The 17829-nt window shown below is 42.9% G+C and overlaps 1 protein-coding gene across 1 annotated transcript; it reads left to right on the top strand.

The window, feature by feature from the left end:
• The first annotated feature begins 7820 nt into the window (after positions 1-7820).
• LOC119659379 lies at positions 7821-17163 on the top strand. The gene is made up of 3 exons (XM_038067440.1): positions 7821-8208; positions 16115-16497; positions 16555-17163. The coding sequence occupies exons 1-3, from the start codon at positions 8024-8026 to the stop codon at positions 17091-17093; spliced, it is 1107 nt and encodes a 368-aa protein (XP_037923368.1). The 5' UTR covers positions 7821-8023; the 3' UTR covers positions 17094-17163.
• Positions 17164-17829: the final 666 nt, after the last annotated feature.

Here is a 17829-nt window from a genome sequence, read left to right as displayed (position 1 = left end):
TCCATTGTATGGGAAAACCCGTAATGATGGATTTGTCGCACTTCATTAATACGGCTAGAAAGCACGTTTCGACGGAACCCTTTGGTGGAGCTTCTGTATTTGCGGGCGAACCTTCGCAGTTAATTTCGCTAACTTCTTAGCCTTTTGGGATAGCTCTCCACTCTTGCTCGACTTGGTCTTTTGTTGGTCTTTGGTTTCTTTTCTAAATCACATTAGTCATTACAAATTTTTTTTTAACTTCCTCTAAATTTTCAACTTATACTTTCCTGCAAAGCTCGCGGATGGCGAAAATGCCATCCCAACTCCAAAACTTGTTTACAACCTAAGCGCAGAAAAGCAACTCAGGACATTATCAATTGGGAAAAAGTGTATAATCGATAACTTTAAAGATCAAGTCAAGTGCACGTCGAGCCTAGTCTGAACTAAAGTTGAGAAACTATTGCTTCTCTGTCCTAAATACCAAAACGAAGTTGTGAGCCAAAATAGGCTATCTTGCACTGATTCGACTTATTGAAACCAATCGAATTTTGGACCATGAACCTAGTAGTGGCGGGCCCACATTGTGCGCCATTTCTAATGAGTAATGTGATCGGACGATGGTCAGAAACCACTCCAGCGCGTCACACTCACCTCCGCTTTCAGCAACAAATTTCTCAGCTTCTTATGTCCATCGAAGTTTCAAAGGAAGCTTTCGTCCAAATCGAATATGTGGCACATCTTGGGACTGCAAAAAAAACAAAGAAAAAAGTCTAACTTATGTTGGCGGTATTATCATCGGAAACAGCGACGAGACCTACTGATCAATTTCGGACAGGAAGATACAAATTCGAAGTCTTATCTTAGATCAAAATTCACAGCAGATAATAACATGAAAAAGGAATTTCGCACAAGGCTGTTGGTAGCTTTCAGAGCCAACTTCGGTCTATCTAAATCCTTCCGCTCAAAATATCTCTTTATAGGATTAAAACTTTGACTAGAAAAACCCATGATCTTATCAGCCCTCACGTACTCTTGTGGAATTTGGGTTATAAGCAAGTAAAATTGCGAACCTTTAGTCCCTTTCGAGAGACTGTTGAGAATCTTCACTCGATACAAAGACGGAAAATTCCGATGCCTGAACAACAGCGGTGCGTTCATGGATAAAATCATGCAGTCTGGTGGCATTTGATTCGAATGAAAGGACAATAGCTATCGTAAGAGACGATGAGTTAATTCCCGCGTTTGGTTGAGCAGAAACGTATGCCAGGACGAAAATATTGCAATTTCCCATTATCGTTCCAAATAAGCTCCTGACATTTTTCCAAAAGAAACAAACTTTCAGATTGTATTCGAGTCGAGATCATAGACAAAAGGTATTCATTGTTCAAAGCGTGGAATAGTTAGAATGATGGTACACTGATGGTGGTAATTGAGGTGTGGATCAGAAGCTTGTCCCTTCGGGACCCTGGCCGGGTAGTGTGCTTTGAACGGGTGTTAGTGGTGTGTCGTCCCAAGCGTGCGCTGATCCGTCCACAAGTTGCGGGATCAGCTAAGAGTAAGTCAGATTTCGGGGAACTAGGGTAAGCACTTTGCCGTTCCTGACTATTGCAGTCCGCTCCCTTGAACACGATGCGCCTTTATCATTTTCGTAGAGTATAAAAATTATGAAACTGGCTGAATTTCGATTCGAATCCCGGTCGTTTTGGATGCTTGTGTTCTTATTCGTGCTGTCTTGCTTCCTAAGGCTTATCATTGCACAGCATTAAGTGCTATGTTAATGACACCGAAGCACAGCCTCATTGAAACCTGAGACTGTGTGGTTGTGTGCCTGTGGATGCCTCTACTCTACAAATGAGTGAACGGTAGAAGTACTAAACTGAGGAGATAGTAGGGAAGGAAAAGAATTAGCTGCGTTTGGATGCAAGGTGAAAATCTGTTGCTTGCCCTAGCACCCAGCGAAGTTGACACCAAGAATTGAAATACCCAGAGGAAACCTCACAAAGCCTATGCCAAGCACCGATGCGAGAACGACATCCAAAGTATCCTGCGGAGCTTCTACTCCGGAAAGAACCGCAAAAGTAATCACTGAAATTGGGCAGATGGCTTTGGAAACAACCCGAATGGGAGGCCAATCGACTGTTCATGCTCGAACGAAAGAGGAAAGGCTTATTAGGAAATGTGCGACACATGTGAAGCGCATGCACTTTTCAACCTTTCACTATAAAAAAACTTCAGCAAAGACGTGGATAACCGGCTGATGGAGCTAGAGGAACTCCTGGATCGCTTTTCTTTCTACAAGCAAGCATAAAACACAATAGAAGATGCAACCACACCGCGTTCAAAAGCGGACTGGGAAAAAGCGAAAGGAAGAAGATACATTTGAGGAAGACTCCGCTAGGACTCAACAGAAGAAGGAGAAGAAGAATAAGGAGAAACAACGCCCATGCCACCGATATCCGCTATAAGATCAAACTAAAGAAAGTGGAACAGAAGTATCTTTCATACGGAAAACAAAGGGTCCGGAATCCTAGTTGAACAAGGTCCGAAGACAACAGACACGGGTATGCTCTATGAAGCAGTCAAGGTGCTAATGGAAGAGAAAGCTCTGTTTTTTGGCCAGACCTGGGCTTCGCCAAAGGGGGGAGGGGATTCCTCATGAGCCCGAGGTTTTCTCGAGGACCCAGAATAGAAATTTCAATGAAAAGCAGTAGGTAATAGAGGGCCCGTATAATGTCTACCGCAGACCCGTATAATTTTCACCTCGGGTTAGGTTTTTCCACATAATTTTGCTTCTTTCAAGAGATCGAAAATCTCGACTGTCTTACAAAAAAGACTGAAGTAGAAGAGGTCATCAAGCATGAATGCCCAGAGGTAACTAATGCCCGGGTAGATTCTCGACGCCAAAAATTCGCTGTGGTAAAGGTTGCTGAGCAATACACGAGGAAGCTTCTTAACAGTGTGGAAAGCAGAATTAGTTAACTAGTATGCAGAATACGAATTCGAGTAACTCCCACCAAGTGTTACAAATGCTTGGATAATATTTTTTTTAAGGATTGAGGGATCCTAAAGGAAAACTTGCAACGAAAAGGTGAATTATGTCCTTTGCAGTGATCGTGCCGTGTCTGGTGAGAAATTTGCATATATGGTACTCCGGGTCCGGTCTTCACGATGGAATTAGAAAGACGCGGCTAAAAGGATTCGGATCTTAAAAATCGACATGAACCGGAGTACAACCGCTCACAAGTTGCTAGCGCAGTTCGCTGCGGAGTTAAAAACTGACCTTGTGCTAATCAGCGAACAGTATCGAACCCACCTTCATGACATCTCTCATGGGGTATCACTGCCATCTGGGTTCGGGACGACACTTGCCTCAGGGTTCTTGCCCAAGGCCAGCGCTCTGTCTGGATTCAATGTTTGGGGATAGTGTTTTTCAGCGTCTATCTAATACCGAATAAAACGATCCCGGACTTTCTACGCAGACGTGATGACTTGGGGGGGGGGCTATCTTGGGCACGGAGGGACGGATTCTGGTTGGAGGTGACTTCAACGCTACTTGCACGAAATAGCGGTGAGAACAGGGGTCATAGTTTTAAACACTTAATGCACGTCAATGTTCTGGCGTCCATGCTGCGAAGAAAGCATTTCCAAAGTGACCTTTGCTTCGGAATCGTTGACGTCATTGGTGGAAAATTCTGAAAGACTTTTCGGCAAATGACTATCAATGCATCGTGCTCGAAGTGGTTGATACTATATCTCATCAGCTCGATGATTTGTCCGCGCGTGGAATGTCGGCAAGGTAGGAGATTTTTTGAAGCTTTCAGACCCTCGCATGAAGACACTTCAGAGCATCGCAGCGGCTGAAACTATCGTAAATTCAGTTATGAACCTAATAACGACAGGCTGCGCAGCATCCTTGTCCAGGAGTTTATCCAGTGTTAATAAAAATTCTGCGTACTGGTGGACGACGGAAATTGCCGACATGCGGAAAGAGTGTCATAAGCTCTACCGTTTGGCACAACGTTTTAACGTCCTGGAGGAGATATGCTCCAATAATGACAGAGTACAGATCAGCCAAAAGGAGACTCGCCAGTACGTTAAACAAAAGCAAAGCTCATAGGTGGCAATACCTAGCCGACAAACGAATGGAGATCCGTGGGGACTCGTTTATAAACTGGTAACTCGAAAAGTCGGAACTCTATGGAGGTCCTGTTCACTTAGTGCCGAATAGATATCCTACATTGTACGGGCATTATTCCCTGCACATTCCGTATGGGTTAATGATAACAGCGTCGAATCCACCAGGATTGCCCACTTTTGTTTATGAAAGAGCTAAAAGAGGGAGTCTGCTCTATGAAAAACAACAAAGCGCCAGGACCTGATGGTATCCCGGCGGAAGTTGTGTTCCACTGCAAGCCAGACTTATTCACCGCTTGCCTGAAAGAGGCAATTTTCCCTTCCCACCGGGAGGTGGGAAGTTTTTCGCTGATAAGAAAAGGAACCAAAGACGCTGAGCTATATACTTGATACGGCAAGGCGGGTGCTGGTTTGCGCTGATAAGTACAGGAAAAATAGACACTCAGTTATACACTTGACATGGCAGGAAGTGTGTTCAGAAAAGTCAGCAGGAATAGAGTTGCTGAAGCAATACTTGCTGCTGGGGACTTATCTCCAAGACAGTTTAGTTTTAGTGCAAGGAGATCCATGGTGAACGCTACCACGCAAAGTCGTGGATGTCGTTCAAGCTGAGAGACTTAACCGCCGATCTCGACGGATAGTGCTCCTCGCAACCCTTAATGTCGAAATACTTTTAATTCCGGAAGATGAAAGGCATGCTAGGCACACTAGAAAATTTATTCCACGTGGCAGGTTACCTCTTATGGAAATTGAGGGATTATCTAAAAGATAGCTTCCTGCTCTATGAGACCCTAGAGGGTCAGAGGAGGATAGAAATCGCGTCAGAGTAGCACAGGGATCCAACCTAGGGACCTCTGGAACGCTTTTTACGATAGTCTGCTAAGACATGCCAGAATAGTCGCGCTTGATCGGTTATACAAATGATATTGCGGCACTTGTCCTCGATTTGGCATATTGATGTGACGGGTGAGCGGATGAATGCCACTCACTCACTCTGACTACTGTACCCCATATCGTTTGGCAAGTTGATAATAGAGCTAAAACCAACGGTTAACAACCTTGAATTGACTCTCGACTTGAAGATGAACTTATTTCGAGCAAATCAAAGCAGCAACGAAAAAGGTTGCAGCTGAAGTTTTGGCCTCAATTCGGCTAATGGCAAACATTGGAGGTCCTGTATTTAGTAGGAGACGTCTTTTTATGAGTACAACGCAGCCTGTTCTGCTCTACGGTGAGAAGGGATAGACAGCTGCTTCTACAAGAAGTTGTATCGTAGGTGCCTTGTCCAAGTGCAGAAACGGGAAGCTTGGCGAGTGTTGTCTGCTATGGTACTGCCTCTGATTCGGTCGTGATCCTTACGGCGGGGCTGATTTCCATTACCCTCTTTGTTAAGGGACGAATAGCTATCTAGAAGCACAAGGGAGAAAACGTAACAGAGGTGGTTACTTAGAAGAAGGATGAATGGCAAAACGAGTCAAGATGCAGATGGACTGTACGGCGAATTGGCAAGATCCATGGCAACATCGAAAGCATGATGAAATTGACCTCGAAGAGGGCACGAGGTTTTCAGTCTTACCTGCACAAGATTGAGACGACATGATCACATGACTGCGTATTCTGCCATTGGGTTGGGGACGACATCGAACACAATTTTTGTCCTATATAAAATGGGATCGGATTAATAAACAACATTATGCAGGCATACGGGAGCTGTTCCCAAATAATACTGTCAGATAATGTTGAGCTGATGAGCACTGACAGATGGAATTTTCTGACCAAGAAGCTTCCTTAGGTGGGAAAGGGGAAGGGCTAGTTTGAAGTAAAGTGGCAGATGTGGAGATGTTTAGTTGGCAGTCCAACGGCGCTCTATTGCGGGAGCCCAACATCCTGTGCGTAAACGAATTTACCTACTCTACCGACAAAAAAAATTCGCAAAAATGACGAATTTGATGGTATAAATTTACACATTTGCTACAGAATTTGTGACCTTGCAATGGTGGAATTCTTAAAGCTTAAAGAAGTTTTCTCTTAAATTATCGCAAAGCTCGCTATGATGATATCATGAAATGAAGTCGCTGTAGAAGGCTCATCCATTGGCTTAAGTAGCTTTGAGTGCAAACAAAGTCCTAGCCGTTGTCTGCCGATCCTTCCTTGTTACCGTTTGGGCTTAATTTAATTTAATTAAGATTTTCAAAAGATCGCTGCTGCGTTGGATTGCACTTAGCAGCAAACGACTCTCAGGAGGTGGAAAAAGATGCTTACGCGGTAAGACTTTGACCTCATTGGAGCTAGGTTTTTTGGGCCCTGACGAAGTGATTGGGAAAGCTGAGTCTAGACTTATCGATGAGTTTGGAGTTATGAAATCTGCCCTCTGTGTAGCTTGTTGTAATTGCCAATTTTATATTTCTGGGCTGAGGTTTCTGCGAATCTCATTAATCTTTTTCGTAGAATGGCTTTCTAAATGATGTGGTAATTGCTTAAATTTTGCTTCTAATTTACTATACTAGACCCCACCATGTCAATAAGTATTAGTCATCCCAATCAAATAAAGTTCATAACAACCACCAAATCCGATCATTATGTAATAAATTTATTAACACGCAACTGACCTTAGTCACAACTATCTAAAAGGAAATCCGTCCCCATATTGGAACCGTCAAATCAATTATTAACATTAAATCGATTGCACGAGAAAACTATCATCAAAACAAAACTTTCACTTCTTCGCGAGCCATTAAAACATTTTTTTGTCCCTCATGACATCGGAATTCATTAAAAAAACAAATATCTATCCACATTTATGACGTATAGGAAATACCACGTTAAATTGCGACAAAGTGAGGTTTTTGAAAAACCTCCACCTTCCCACCACCCACAGCTCAGGTTATCAATGGGAGCGGTGTCCGGGCACAAAAACGCAACATTGTTGCTTGGTTGCATGAGCCATTGAGTACGATAAGTACGTAACGAATAACTGCCGTAATTTTCTGTGGCCTAGGAACCTTCAGGTAACCACTTTCACCGAGGTGCGGCTATAGAAGAGCCAGCATGGAGGTATGCAAATGAATAGAATGAACGACCTTGATGCTGCGAAGAAGTGTGTGACGCATGTTGGACCATTTTTCTGGGGGTTTTGCACTGGATCGGTGTCTCTTGCACTACCAGATATTGGTCAAAGTTGAAAGCAGAAGATACAAGTATCTCGATGTGAGTCCAATGCGGATGTGTCCGATTTTTTTATGAGTCAAACATGAACCTTTCTTTTTTGCACTTTTGAAGGAGGAGGAATGATTTATGGCCTTTTGTGAAAGAATATATTCAACGAAAGTCGGAGAGCATCCGGTGCTGTTTAACCCTCGGCGTTATATCTACTTAGTGAATATATCTCCGGTCCGGTAGTACGTGCAATTGTAAATGGGGCTTTGACTTGAGCTAGTGCTTGATGAAGACGCTGATGTATCCATATGAATAGATAAAAGAAGTTGACTCCGAAGTCCTTTTTTGAAATTTCGATCATCTTGGGGACCACACCAAACTAAATATATCCTTCATTGCTGAGTCTGGAGTATCTTTACCAGCCAATCTATTAATTTTGTTTTATTTGAAATTCCTCCGCTACGCCTAAGTCGATCCAACCATTTATGGGTTAAGACAGCAAAACCTGATCATCCAGGTGAGACTGCCATTACCTGCTTCATTTCCCATTTCACTGGTCTGCAGAGCTGCAACGGTTGGTGGTTTTGAACTGAATGCGCTGACTATGGTTGATCAGTTCCGTTTATGTCGCGCGAATGCGTTGTTACGAACGCTGTGATTCCGCACAGAGTTTAGTTGAGTGAAAACTGTGGTGATATCTTTTTGTATCTTTTAGTTGGTCGATGAAAAGTGAAATCTTTAATAAAAGGTGAAAATGAAATTGTTCAGTTTCGCAGTTTTCTTTGTGTTTTACGGTGTCTGTTATGGGCATTTTGTCGCGAATGAAACAAGATCCCGTGGGAGAAAGAAGTTAATTCATAATTCCCCGACGAGCTGGACAGATCCTTATGATGATGATGGAATTTGGTTTAAACTTTTGGAGGACTATGCAACTGGAAGGTAGGCGAAAATATAATTATTAGGAAGAATCAGGTTTTATACAGGGTTGCTGCCGTTTTTTCGTTCAAAGACAATAGAAAGAAGATATATTTTGTATCTGCATAGGGTCATAGGAAGAAAATTATAGCTCGAGATGAAAGTGATGTCCCCCACTCCACCAGAATTGATAACTCAATCTAATTTTGTTAGAATTCCCCTGGTCTTCCTGCTCTTTCCCTCGATAGACTTTTTGGAATGCACTTCAGCTCTCACTGGGGTTTTCCCAAATACTTTCACATATTTGTACATTTTTCCACTATACAACTTGTCGGCTTCGCTAGCTTTATGTATATTATAAAGTGTGGCCAGGAGCGTTGCTTTTTGCATCATCTATCAGCTCTCCCGTCTTGGGGATCGTAACTGCCTAGAGTTCATCCCTCATTTCACCTCGGAAAAACCGCAGTCGTGCCTTCTCACAGATGTGAAAATATGTAGATGCCACAAGTCCCCGTGACAGGCATAGTGTCTCAACGACCGTTCTAAGAAATGTACTTCAGCCCTTCCTATAGCTTTCCAAGAATCTCACATTTCTCCTTCATTGTTCTGCTCTAAATAGCCAGGATATCGTTGCTCTTCCTGAACGAGTTCCGAACACTGCGACTTCCACTTTCAAATCAACCCGTTTTCGAGTATCTGGTCCCTTCTCAGTGGTATTGTCTCCGTCGAAATGACACAGATACGAGCTGATGAAAGATTGAAGTTTATGAGTGTTAATTGCGGCCACTTTTCACGTACTATTCCCAAATAGTGTCCAAAACACATGAATAGGGAAGGGTAAGGAATCACAGACTTTGAATCCACCCAGGACTTTAAGGAATCAAGACGTAGCCAAAACAGGGATTTTGAAGGTCTCACCAAATCTATGGTCCCACACGGACAAATCTGCTTAAGATATGCTCTCTACTTCAGTGAAAAGCCTGCACTTAATGTGTAGGGCAAGGAAAGCATAGCAACTCCCATAATGAAAGAAACTGGAACCTCGATTACTGCTGCTCGGTCTGTAGCACTGTTGCCTAACTCTTCCCGAAAACGCAAGAGGAAGGCTCGGCAGAGGGAAACTTCAGACGCAAAGGATCACTTAAAAATAATAATAATCTTCTCCGCAACAATCCATATTGGATCAGGGCCTTGAAGTGTGTTAGAGCACTTCATTTATGACCGTAACGATAAACTACAGTACACTGTAGGAGACAATGTGGTCAGCATTGCCCTCGCGCGGGATTATTACCCTGATTAGATTCAGGTACTCATTCACACTGAGTCGACTGGTACCCGACATATAGCCACGATGACAAATCCTTCTGCCACCAGTGAGATTTGAACTATGACCTTCCGCTACGACAGTCCAGCGCTCTAACCAATTGAGTTATAAGGACGAAGGAGAAATTACTACAGGTGAAAGTTCTATTCATACGATTCAGTGGCTAGCGTGTCCAGCACTGCACAACACAGACACAAAAGGTTTGTTCCACACATTTACTATGCATTAGATGGTCCCAGAAGGGAGATCTTATGTTGGAGCTGAAGAGAACCAAGGATGTAACCGCGGACAAATTCTTCAGCCAAATCGGGAAGTAGTTAGGGCAGGAAGCTGACATAAGGGCTAGTAGGCCGAAGATCACTATAATCTGCAAAGATATAGATAAAATTACCACGAAGGAGGGGGTTCGTGGAGCGTTGGAGAAGCAGTTCGATCTGTGCAAAGGAAAGGAGGATGTGGACCATCAGCATATTGCAAACAGCAGTAGGTGCCCAGAGAGTAGCTTGACATGTCAGTGAGGACTATACTCATAGCGACAACCAGGCAATCTTCATGGAAATTAAGCGGATCGAGCTCGAAAAAGAGTTCTCACAAAACGCCGGATGGTATGTTCGGCTGGAGAGCGAAAGCCTTTGAGGGGGACACGTTTTTCGCGGCGTTCAAACCCGACATATGGTATGGTATGGTACAGCTAGAGGAAAAGCCACCCAAATCATCCGATGGGTGACGGAAGCATGCGATGCTGCTATGCCCAGAGGGCGATTGCTCCCCAATAGGCAACCTAACTACTGGTGGAACAACGAAATCGCAAGCTTGTGAGCCGAATGTTTCCGGGAAAGGAGGCTTTGTCAGAGGTTCAGAGGAAAGACCACAACTTCGCGGCCGCCTAAAAGCGGGAAAAAAGATTATTCAAACCTTCGCCTTCCAGAGGTGGGGTGCACAACCATATAACTCTCCGAAGAGGTGAAATATCTGGGAGTCATTTTAGACAAGACGCTTCTTTGGAACAAACTGAAAGAGCTAAAGATGAATTGATCTCTCAGCTAATGGGCTGTGCAGGTGAACTTTTTCCTCGACTTGGGAACTTAGGAGTCATTCAATAATCTGGATATATATTGCTACCATTAAGCCGATGTTCGCTTATGCATCCGCAGTGTGGCGTGCTAAGGTGAAACAAAACAATTTTCACTGTAAGCTAACTTCACTGCAAAGAACTGTATGTCTCGGTATTACCAGTGTCATGAGCGCAACATCTTCGCAGTTCTAAGTAACTCAGTTCGGAGTCCTTGGATTTATATATTCAGAGCACTGCAATGAGAGCAGCTCATAGACTAATACGGTTAAATCTATGAAGACACAACGGACGTGGGAGGCACAGAGCATTGGGATAGTCAATGGGAGAGTAGAAATGAATTTTTGCGGATCACCAAACTTTTTTTGGTAGAAAACTATGAAATTATCCTCAAACGTAGAGAAAACTTACCCTAACGAGAAGAATGCGTGGCGGGATACTGTCTTCTACACCGGTGTAGAGATAGTCAAGTTTTTTGAACACCTCAAAAAAGTCCAGGAATATATAATCGAAACCATTTGAATTCCATTCCTGGAATCAATACCGTGAAACTTCTTTGGGTATCTGATCATTGTGGTGTAAAGGGAATTGGAATCTCGGATGCCTTAGCTGAAGAGGATTCAATTTCTGCCTTGAAAGAACTGAAACCAGTAATTGGAGTGTCGGTAGCATTGGAGAACAAGCTTTCGACAATGGCAAGTGCTACTAGACACATCAAACTTTTCCTGTTAGAACTAAACACACATACTGCAAAGTTTAACCTGTCGAAAAGCCAGAAGACTTGCAGAAATATTGTGGGAATTCTGTCTGGCGATAATTCACTAGCTAGGCATATGTCCAGAATAAGGATTCTCGAAGATGATACCTACCCATCCGATGAGGAAACGAGATCCATGGAACATTTTCTATGTGAGTGCCTCGTCTATGGACGCATCAAGCATCAAATTTTGATTCTAACTACAGCGAGTAGCATCACCTCCACTAACGGAAATCCTGTGATGCACAAACGAATCCGGGATATTCCATTAGACGGAGGAATCGAGTACACTGGACCACTAGTGCCTTCCTCCCACTGCATCGTGAAACTACTCTGAGTAACCTGGCCATTGGTGTAAAGGGAAATAAAATCGTGTATGCCTCAGCAAATGAGGGTTCAATTTCTCTCTTACCGAAAACGGAATCAGAAATTTTAGTTCATTAGTTAATACTGCTATCGAAAACTAGGAACACGTTTCCCATAAGGACAAGTGGCAGAGCGTTAGCGCTGCTACCCGCATGGGAATATGGTCTGAACAGGAATTCTACAAAATGATACGTATCCATCCTATCATATAATGTGGAAGCGAAATCCAAAGAATATTTTCTATGTAAGCCTGACGCATGAAACATCAGATTTTTGGTACTGATGTACTCCAGTTGTCGTGATAGTAGCGATCAACTTCTCTTGAATGCCTTTGTTGCGGAGAGTTTTCCAAATACTTTTCTTGTTCATGCTGTCGAAATCCCGCAAGTACAGTTGAAACGAAGAACTAGATTCGGTGCGTTGTTCAGGAATATCCAAAGAGAAAATCAACCTATTTTCGGTCGATCAAACTTTCGGGGCTATTAATACCACCTTTGCGACACCATACAGCACCCTAATATTGCGCTAATTATTGCACTTAACACAGATTGTACCCTCCCTGTGTGTAAAGGAAAAGGATGTTCTCCACCCGCAGAGGAAATGTCGCACTTTCCCTTAACAGGATCATCGAAAGACTTGCTATCACTTAAAAGTTCAGTCATGATACGGCATACGATCTCAACATCGACCTTTTTGTCCTTTTTCCCAGGCTACCGCGGAAAAGCTTTACCTATTGAAATTGGAAGGATGAAGTACTCTAACTCTGAGTAGACGTAAACGAAACACGTTATTGAAGGTAAACGACCATCAAATGATGATTTCTTTCGGAGCTCATGCCAGCGCTCCTTCCGCACCGGCAAAAGATAACTACCAAAGGTCTGCCGCCTATGATGAGGTGGTGCAAGTTACAGAAATCTATGAACTTTTCACTATTACTTTCACGGACAACAAGAACCCCTTCCCACCACATGTTTGAAGAAGGTCCTCTGGAAACTCATGTGCGTGTAGACTTCAGTATTATACTATTGTGATGGTCCTTAAACTGCATAGGAATCTTAGTCTCGAAACCTCTTCTGAAACTAGCTCCCAAATCATATTGCCGATGTTGTTAACGTCAATCCCATATAAGTTAAAGCCTGCTAACGTAAAGCTTACCAGAATGCAAAAGCGTGGTGATCCAGGACGGAGATGTACAGTCGACAGAGGCACACCACTCGCACTCACTAGTTGACTGGCCGGTATGCTTCTAATGTAGGAGCCAGGACACACGAACAGCGCTGGCCATGAGTGCCTTCACAAGGTAACCTCTCTATACCCAAGCCCCTGAGAGATTGGCTCGTCAAGGGTTGGCTCCCATAATGGTGGGTCCAGAGAATGGTTCTGGCTTCATGCACTCGTTGTTGCCTGCCTATTGTACATTTGAAATTTCAAGGCTTTTAGCACACAAAATTTGGTGCTATCCTCTGTTCGGATGAGGTTATTATCTAGGCCACAAATTTCTCCTTTGTAAGATGCCCATCTGAGCTCTTGGTATTTATGGAAGTAGTGCAGTTTCGTAAACACCTCTTTCTTTAGTTTAATTATAACGTTAGATGAACCGCTGCTCAGTAATCCGCTACTAGGTACTACAGTCAAGGGATATCGAGAACCAAGGATATATTCCAAAAGTCTTCGATACTGGGGTTGCGAGTCCTTGGCCCGTAAGTTTGGTCCACCTCCTTTGCTAAATTGTGTTAATAGGAGGTCCTGGGTAGAACGGAATACGGAAAATGAGCCGCAGGGTAACAATGATGTAGATCTGAAGAGAAAATTATGCGGGCCTCCTTATTATCCTTTTTTCCATTAGAATTTCTATTCCCGCCCACCTAGAAAACTCCGGATCCGGGGGGAATTACCTCCTTTCCATCTGTTCTCGTCAGTCCTGGTCTCAGGAGGGAGGGGATTAATTGTGATGTGTATGATTTCCTTTATTAGTAGTGACCTTCAACTGATAATGGAGCTTTGCGATCATTGATGAAAACAACCCTTTACTATCTCAAACGGCTTGCCACTACTTAGGCCTTTTGACGAAGCTGTCAAAAAAAGGTTTGGGATTTTTCGGCGCAATTAATGCATTTGCTCCGGATTACCAGAAAATCAAAACCTCATTGATTTTCGAATAACTAACAACTTAAATTGGGATTCAATAAATCATCTAGAGGCAAAGGGGCACCTAAGTTCATGGAAAAGCCAGGAGAATTTCCCTTTTTGTTGGAATTGCCACTATTTCTTAATGTGTGATTTATTCGCTGCCTTTTACGCCGTCGCGAATAAGTATGAGTAGTGAATCCGAGTGAATGCGAGGAAGGGGTCTGCTAAGAAGCACTTACTCATGTTAACGATCTGAGAGGCTAAAGATTGAATGGTTAATTTAAGGGAATATAAGAGCCAGCATATTTCTGGCGACCTCTATTTGGCTTATAAGTCTAGAACCTTGAGAAGTGAAAGCAGCAATAGATAGGTCATATATTGAATAGGTGCGATGTATGTAAAATCTTTGGCAACTAACGAAAGGGTTTTTTTGTCACTGCTATTTGGAAATTTAGGCGGGGCTTCTCTGGAGTTGCCTCTAAATCTTTTTAACTATAACAGACGCGATGAACTTGTTAGCAAGTTATTGGTTTTATCACAGCAAGATTCCACATAGTATCCTGTCAAGGGCCATGCAAATAATATTTACAGAGAGGAAGCGTGAAAATTTTCTTGAGCTTATTCATTGAAGTGAAGGGTTTGCCTCTAGAAAACATTTAGAGTAACAATTCTAACTTAAATGTTTCAATTAAGATAGCATTCTATGCCCGGACTTAGCAGATTCAACCAACAATCAGGCCTAACGAGACAAAGAGGGGGAGGGAGAGATAGGGATACGGGATTACTGGATTTGATAAACGGTCTACCTTTGTAAAATTGCTACGTTTCTTCATTTCTTCTTTGACAGAGTTCGAGGATTTGGTGACTAACCAAATTCCAAAGAAGCGCACCTGCCAATAAAGGTGATATGAACATGTACCGAGAGAGTCTTGGTCAGTTACAGGATTGAGTTTAATTAATGGTGCCTAGCGCATAAAATATCCTTAGCACCTCATGGAAATTATCCCCACATCGGCTATAAGACAACTTTGCCGTAACTAGAGAAGGACCCTATAGGAAACCTACAAGCCAGAAAATGAGAACATCGTTAAACTGCTAATGAAAGCGTTGAGCAGACAAGGTATGGCACGCGTAGATATGTGGGTAAATCAGATTTCCCCAAAGAGGAAGCTTTCTATAGAAGAAATTGCGACCCATTGCCGAACTGATGCAAATTTTCTCTCAGAAAACTAACAACTAGAGGAATAGTGTTCAAATTTCGCTCGGAGCGTCATCAAGCTAGAAGTTTGTATAGAGGTTGTTAAGTCAAACTGATTAAGCTGGAAGGAACAAAGCGTGCAGAAACCTGAAGTCAAGAGACGCGCTTGAAGGGGCTCTACTCAGTGACAAACATAAGTTTAGCGGGTCACGGGTACTAATCTCTTACTGAAAATCATTCAGGGGTTATTCTTTTAGCAAGGGCGGAGTCGTAACTGCCATCAGAGGATTGAGCACACAGAGAAGAAATTTGTAAACAGCCAAATACGTTGAGAAAAAGTCAGGATGCGAGGAGAAAATTGTGCGTAAAATTTGAACTTGCACTACAAAACACTTGGGCTATCCTAATTATCCTTTTATTTTATTAATGTCTCCTTTCGAGCACAAGAGTGAACACGAGAGTCAGCATAAATCACACGTTTTTCGTACTCTTCTCGTTAGACCTTTGGCTCGGAAGGCGAGGCCAGACGCGGTTGCTGAGTCGTTTGGAACAAGCATTATAGTCGAGTTCAAAGCTGGTAAACCTCTAGGTATACCATCCTCTCATTTTCCGAAACATATTTTAGGAGCTATGGCGAAAGTGCTGAACTGGGGTGTTTACAACTTTCAAATTGGTGGCTTTGATCCCGTGAAGCGATAGCGATGATTTTAATAACCATAAAATTTGTTACCAGATTTGCTGAAAATTTGTGGATATGAGGAATGCATACTATCAGCTAGATCCAAATTACAAGATGCCTAGTGGGCTCCGCTACCCGGGTGAAAGACAGCTTTGATATGGTACTAACGATGGAATCAAGATCCCTAGCGACAATCGATATCCTCAATTATCCCACTGATTTTGTCGATAGTCACCACTAGAAAAGGCAGATCTGATACAATGCTAACGATTGCCTCAACACGTATATAGTTCCTACGGGCATACCGCAGGGCTCTGTACTGCACCCACCATTGTAGAACATCATGCCCAATGTGCAATATATACAAATAAATTAATATTATCATTTTTTTAAATAATTTCCAGCAAATCATCACGTGAAGGACGTGTCATGCCCCCACCTCATAGATACATCCCAACGTCAGGATTCTACATAACAAAACGAATCGGAGAAGCAATGGAACTTGAACCGCATCGCCGCCCGCCTGGCAAAGTCATTTCGCCCATCCTTCCCCCTCCACCACCACTGCAACAGTCTCAGCCTCAACAACCATCAACCATCCATTCGAATTATCCAACTAGACAAAACTTCCTCCCTAACCACCAACTTCGCGAAGTTTCAGAGACGGATTTGTATCTCCTTGGAGCTATTGAAAAGCTGGTCTACCGCGTGGACTATATGGAGCACCGATTGCGGCGTACCGAACAATTGGTTTACTATCTCATGGAAGGCAATAAACAAAAAGAAGGTACTTTTTCATGACTTAACGTAGCTTCTGTAATAAAAACTCATTTTCTTTCAATAGATGCGGTTGCAAATCCTTGCGCAAAGAACTTCACAAAAGTCGGAGATACCTGTTACCACATCTCTGGTGATCGCCAAGTCAATTGGAAATCGGCCAACACTCTCTGCAAATCCATGAACGCTCATCTAGCCGAGTTTGTCGACCTAACTGAGAACGAGGAAATGGTTGCCTATCTTCTCAATCATCCCGATCATCGTTGTAAGGACTTCTGGTTGGGCGGTTTGAATCCGGGACTTTTATGGATTTGGTCGAATTCAGCTAAGCCCGTCAACCCCAATACGAATCTAACTTCCATTGTTAGCGCTGCTGATAATTCAACGACAACGAACGAAATAGACGACAAAATAACAAATAATACGGTCGAAATCAAAGGTTCTGGACGATGCCTGCGATTGTCTTATAATCCTGCGAAACATACTTATTTCTATTATGGTCAGGAGTGCACGTCGCGGCATCATTTCCTCTGTGAAGCTGAGAATAAGACGCTGGAGAATAAGATCAAGAAATTGACTAGAGAATTAGATCTTGATATGTTTTAGATACGCTTTTATATTAAGCGAATATTGATGTATTTATTTAATTTATTAGTTAAATTGTTGGTTTACTTGTCATGATTTGTTTTTTTTAAAACGTCCCCAAATGTTTGTCCAGTGAAAGGGAGCCTAATTCCGTGACAATCGATGGTGCAACCACCCAAACCTAGGCAATTGAGTGTATTTCATTTATAGACGTTACAATGGAAATAGTATAGTCGGCTTTGTGCTGACTTGGGATTAGTACCCTGATTTGACTCTGGTACTAACTCCCTGCTGAGTCAACTGGCTTTAACCCGGCCATCCAGAAATTACCAGTATTTTAGAGCCATCAAAAGTGTTATCTCTGACACAAGCAAAGTTGTCCGGCATGCCCTGATAGAGTGCCATAAAATCTGGCTAGCAGCGCAAACGTGAAGCAGATCAGCAAACATAAGGAGCTGGGAACTGCGTACTCCATATTCCACCTATTTTTGTTAAACTCTCTATTCCGAGTCCCTCAGAAAAACAGGCTCATCAACAAACAAGTCAGATGCCTATGAACATGTTGATATACAGCTGGGAGTGGCAGTCGATAGATCATATATTAAGGAGGCGAGGCGATTTCACTGTTTGTCACACCAGCTAGGGGATGCACCGAGGAGAAGTGTATGTTTCTCGGGAAGCCATGAATTCTTGGTAGAGTTGAGTAAATCACCGAAAACGGACAATAGTGACATTGAAGGGTAGTTGAGGTAATATC

The sequence above is a fragment of the Hermetia illucens genome, chromosome 6 (assembly GCF_905115235.1).
Source record: "Hermetia illucens chromosome 6, iHerIll2.2.curated.20191125, whole genome shotgun sequence".
In the NCBI taxonomy this organism is placed as follows: domain Eukaryota; kingdom Metazoa; phylum Arthropoda; class Insecta; order Diptera; family Stratiomyidae; genus Hermetia; species Hermetia illucens.
This window is presented reverse-complemented; position numbering and strand designations above follow the sequence as displayed.

Bases quoted from the DNA above. Each gene is read 5' to 3' on its own strand.
- LOC119659379 (XM_038067440.1), top strand. From the start codon at position 8,024: ATGAAATTGTTCAGTTTCGCAGTTTTCTTTGTGTTTTACGGTGTCTGT. The intron at 8,209-16,114 runs GTAGGCGAAAAT...AATAATTTCCAG, and splicing joins GAGGACTATGCAACTGGAAG to CAAATCATCACGTGAAGGAC. The intron at 16,498-16,554 runs GTACTTTTTCAT...TTCTTTCAATAG, and splicing joins AGGCAATAAACAAAAAGAAG to ATGCGGTTGCAAATCCTTGC.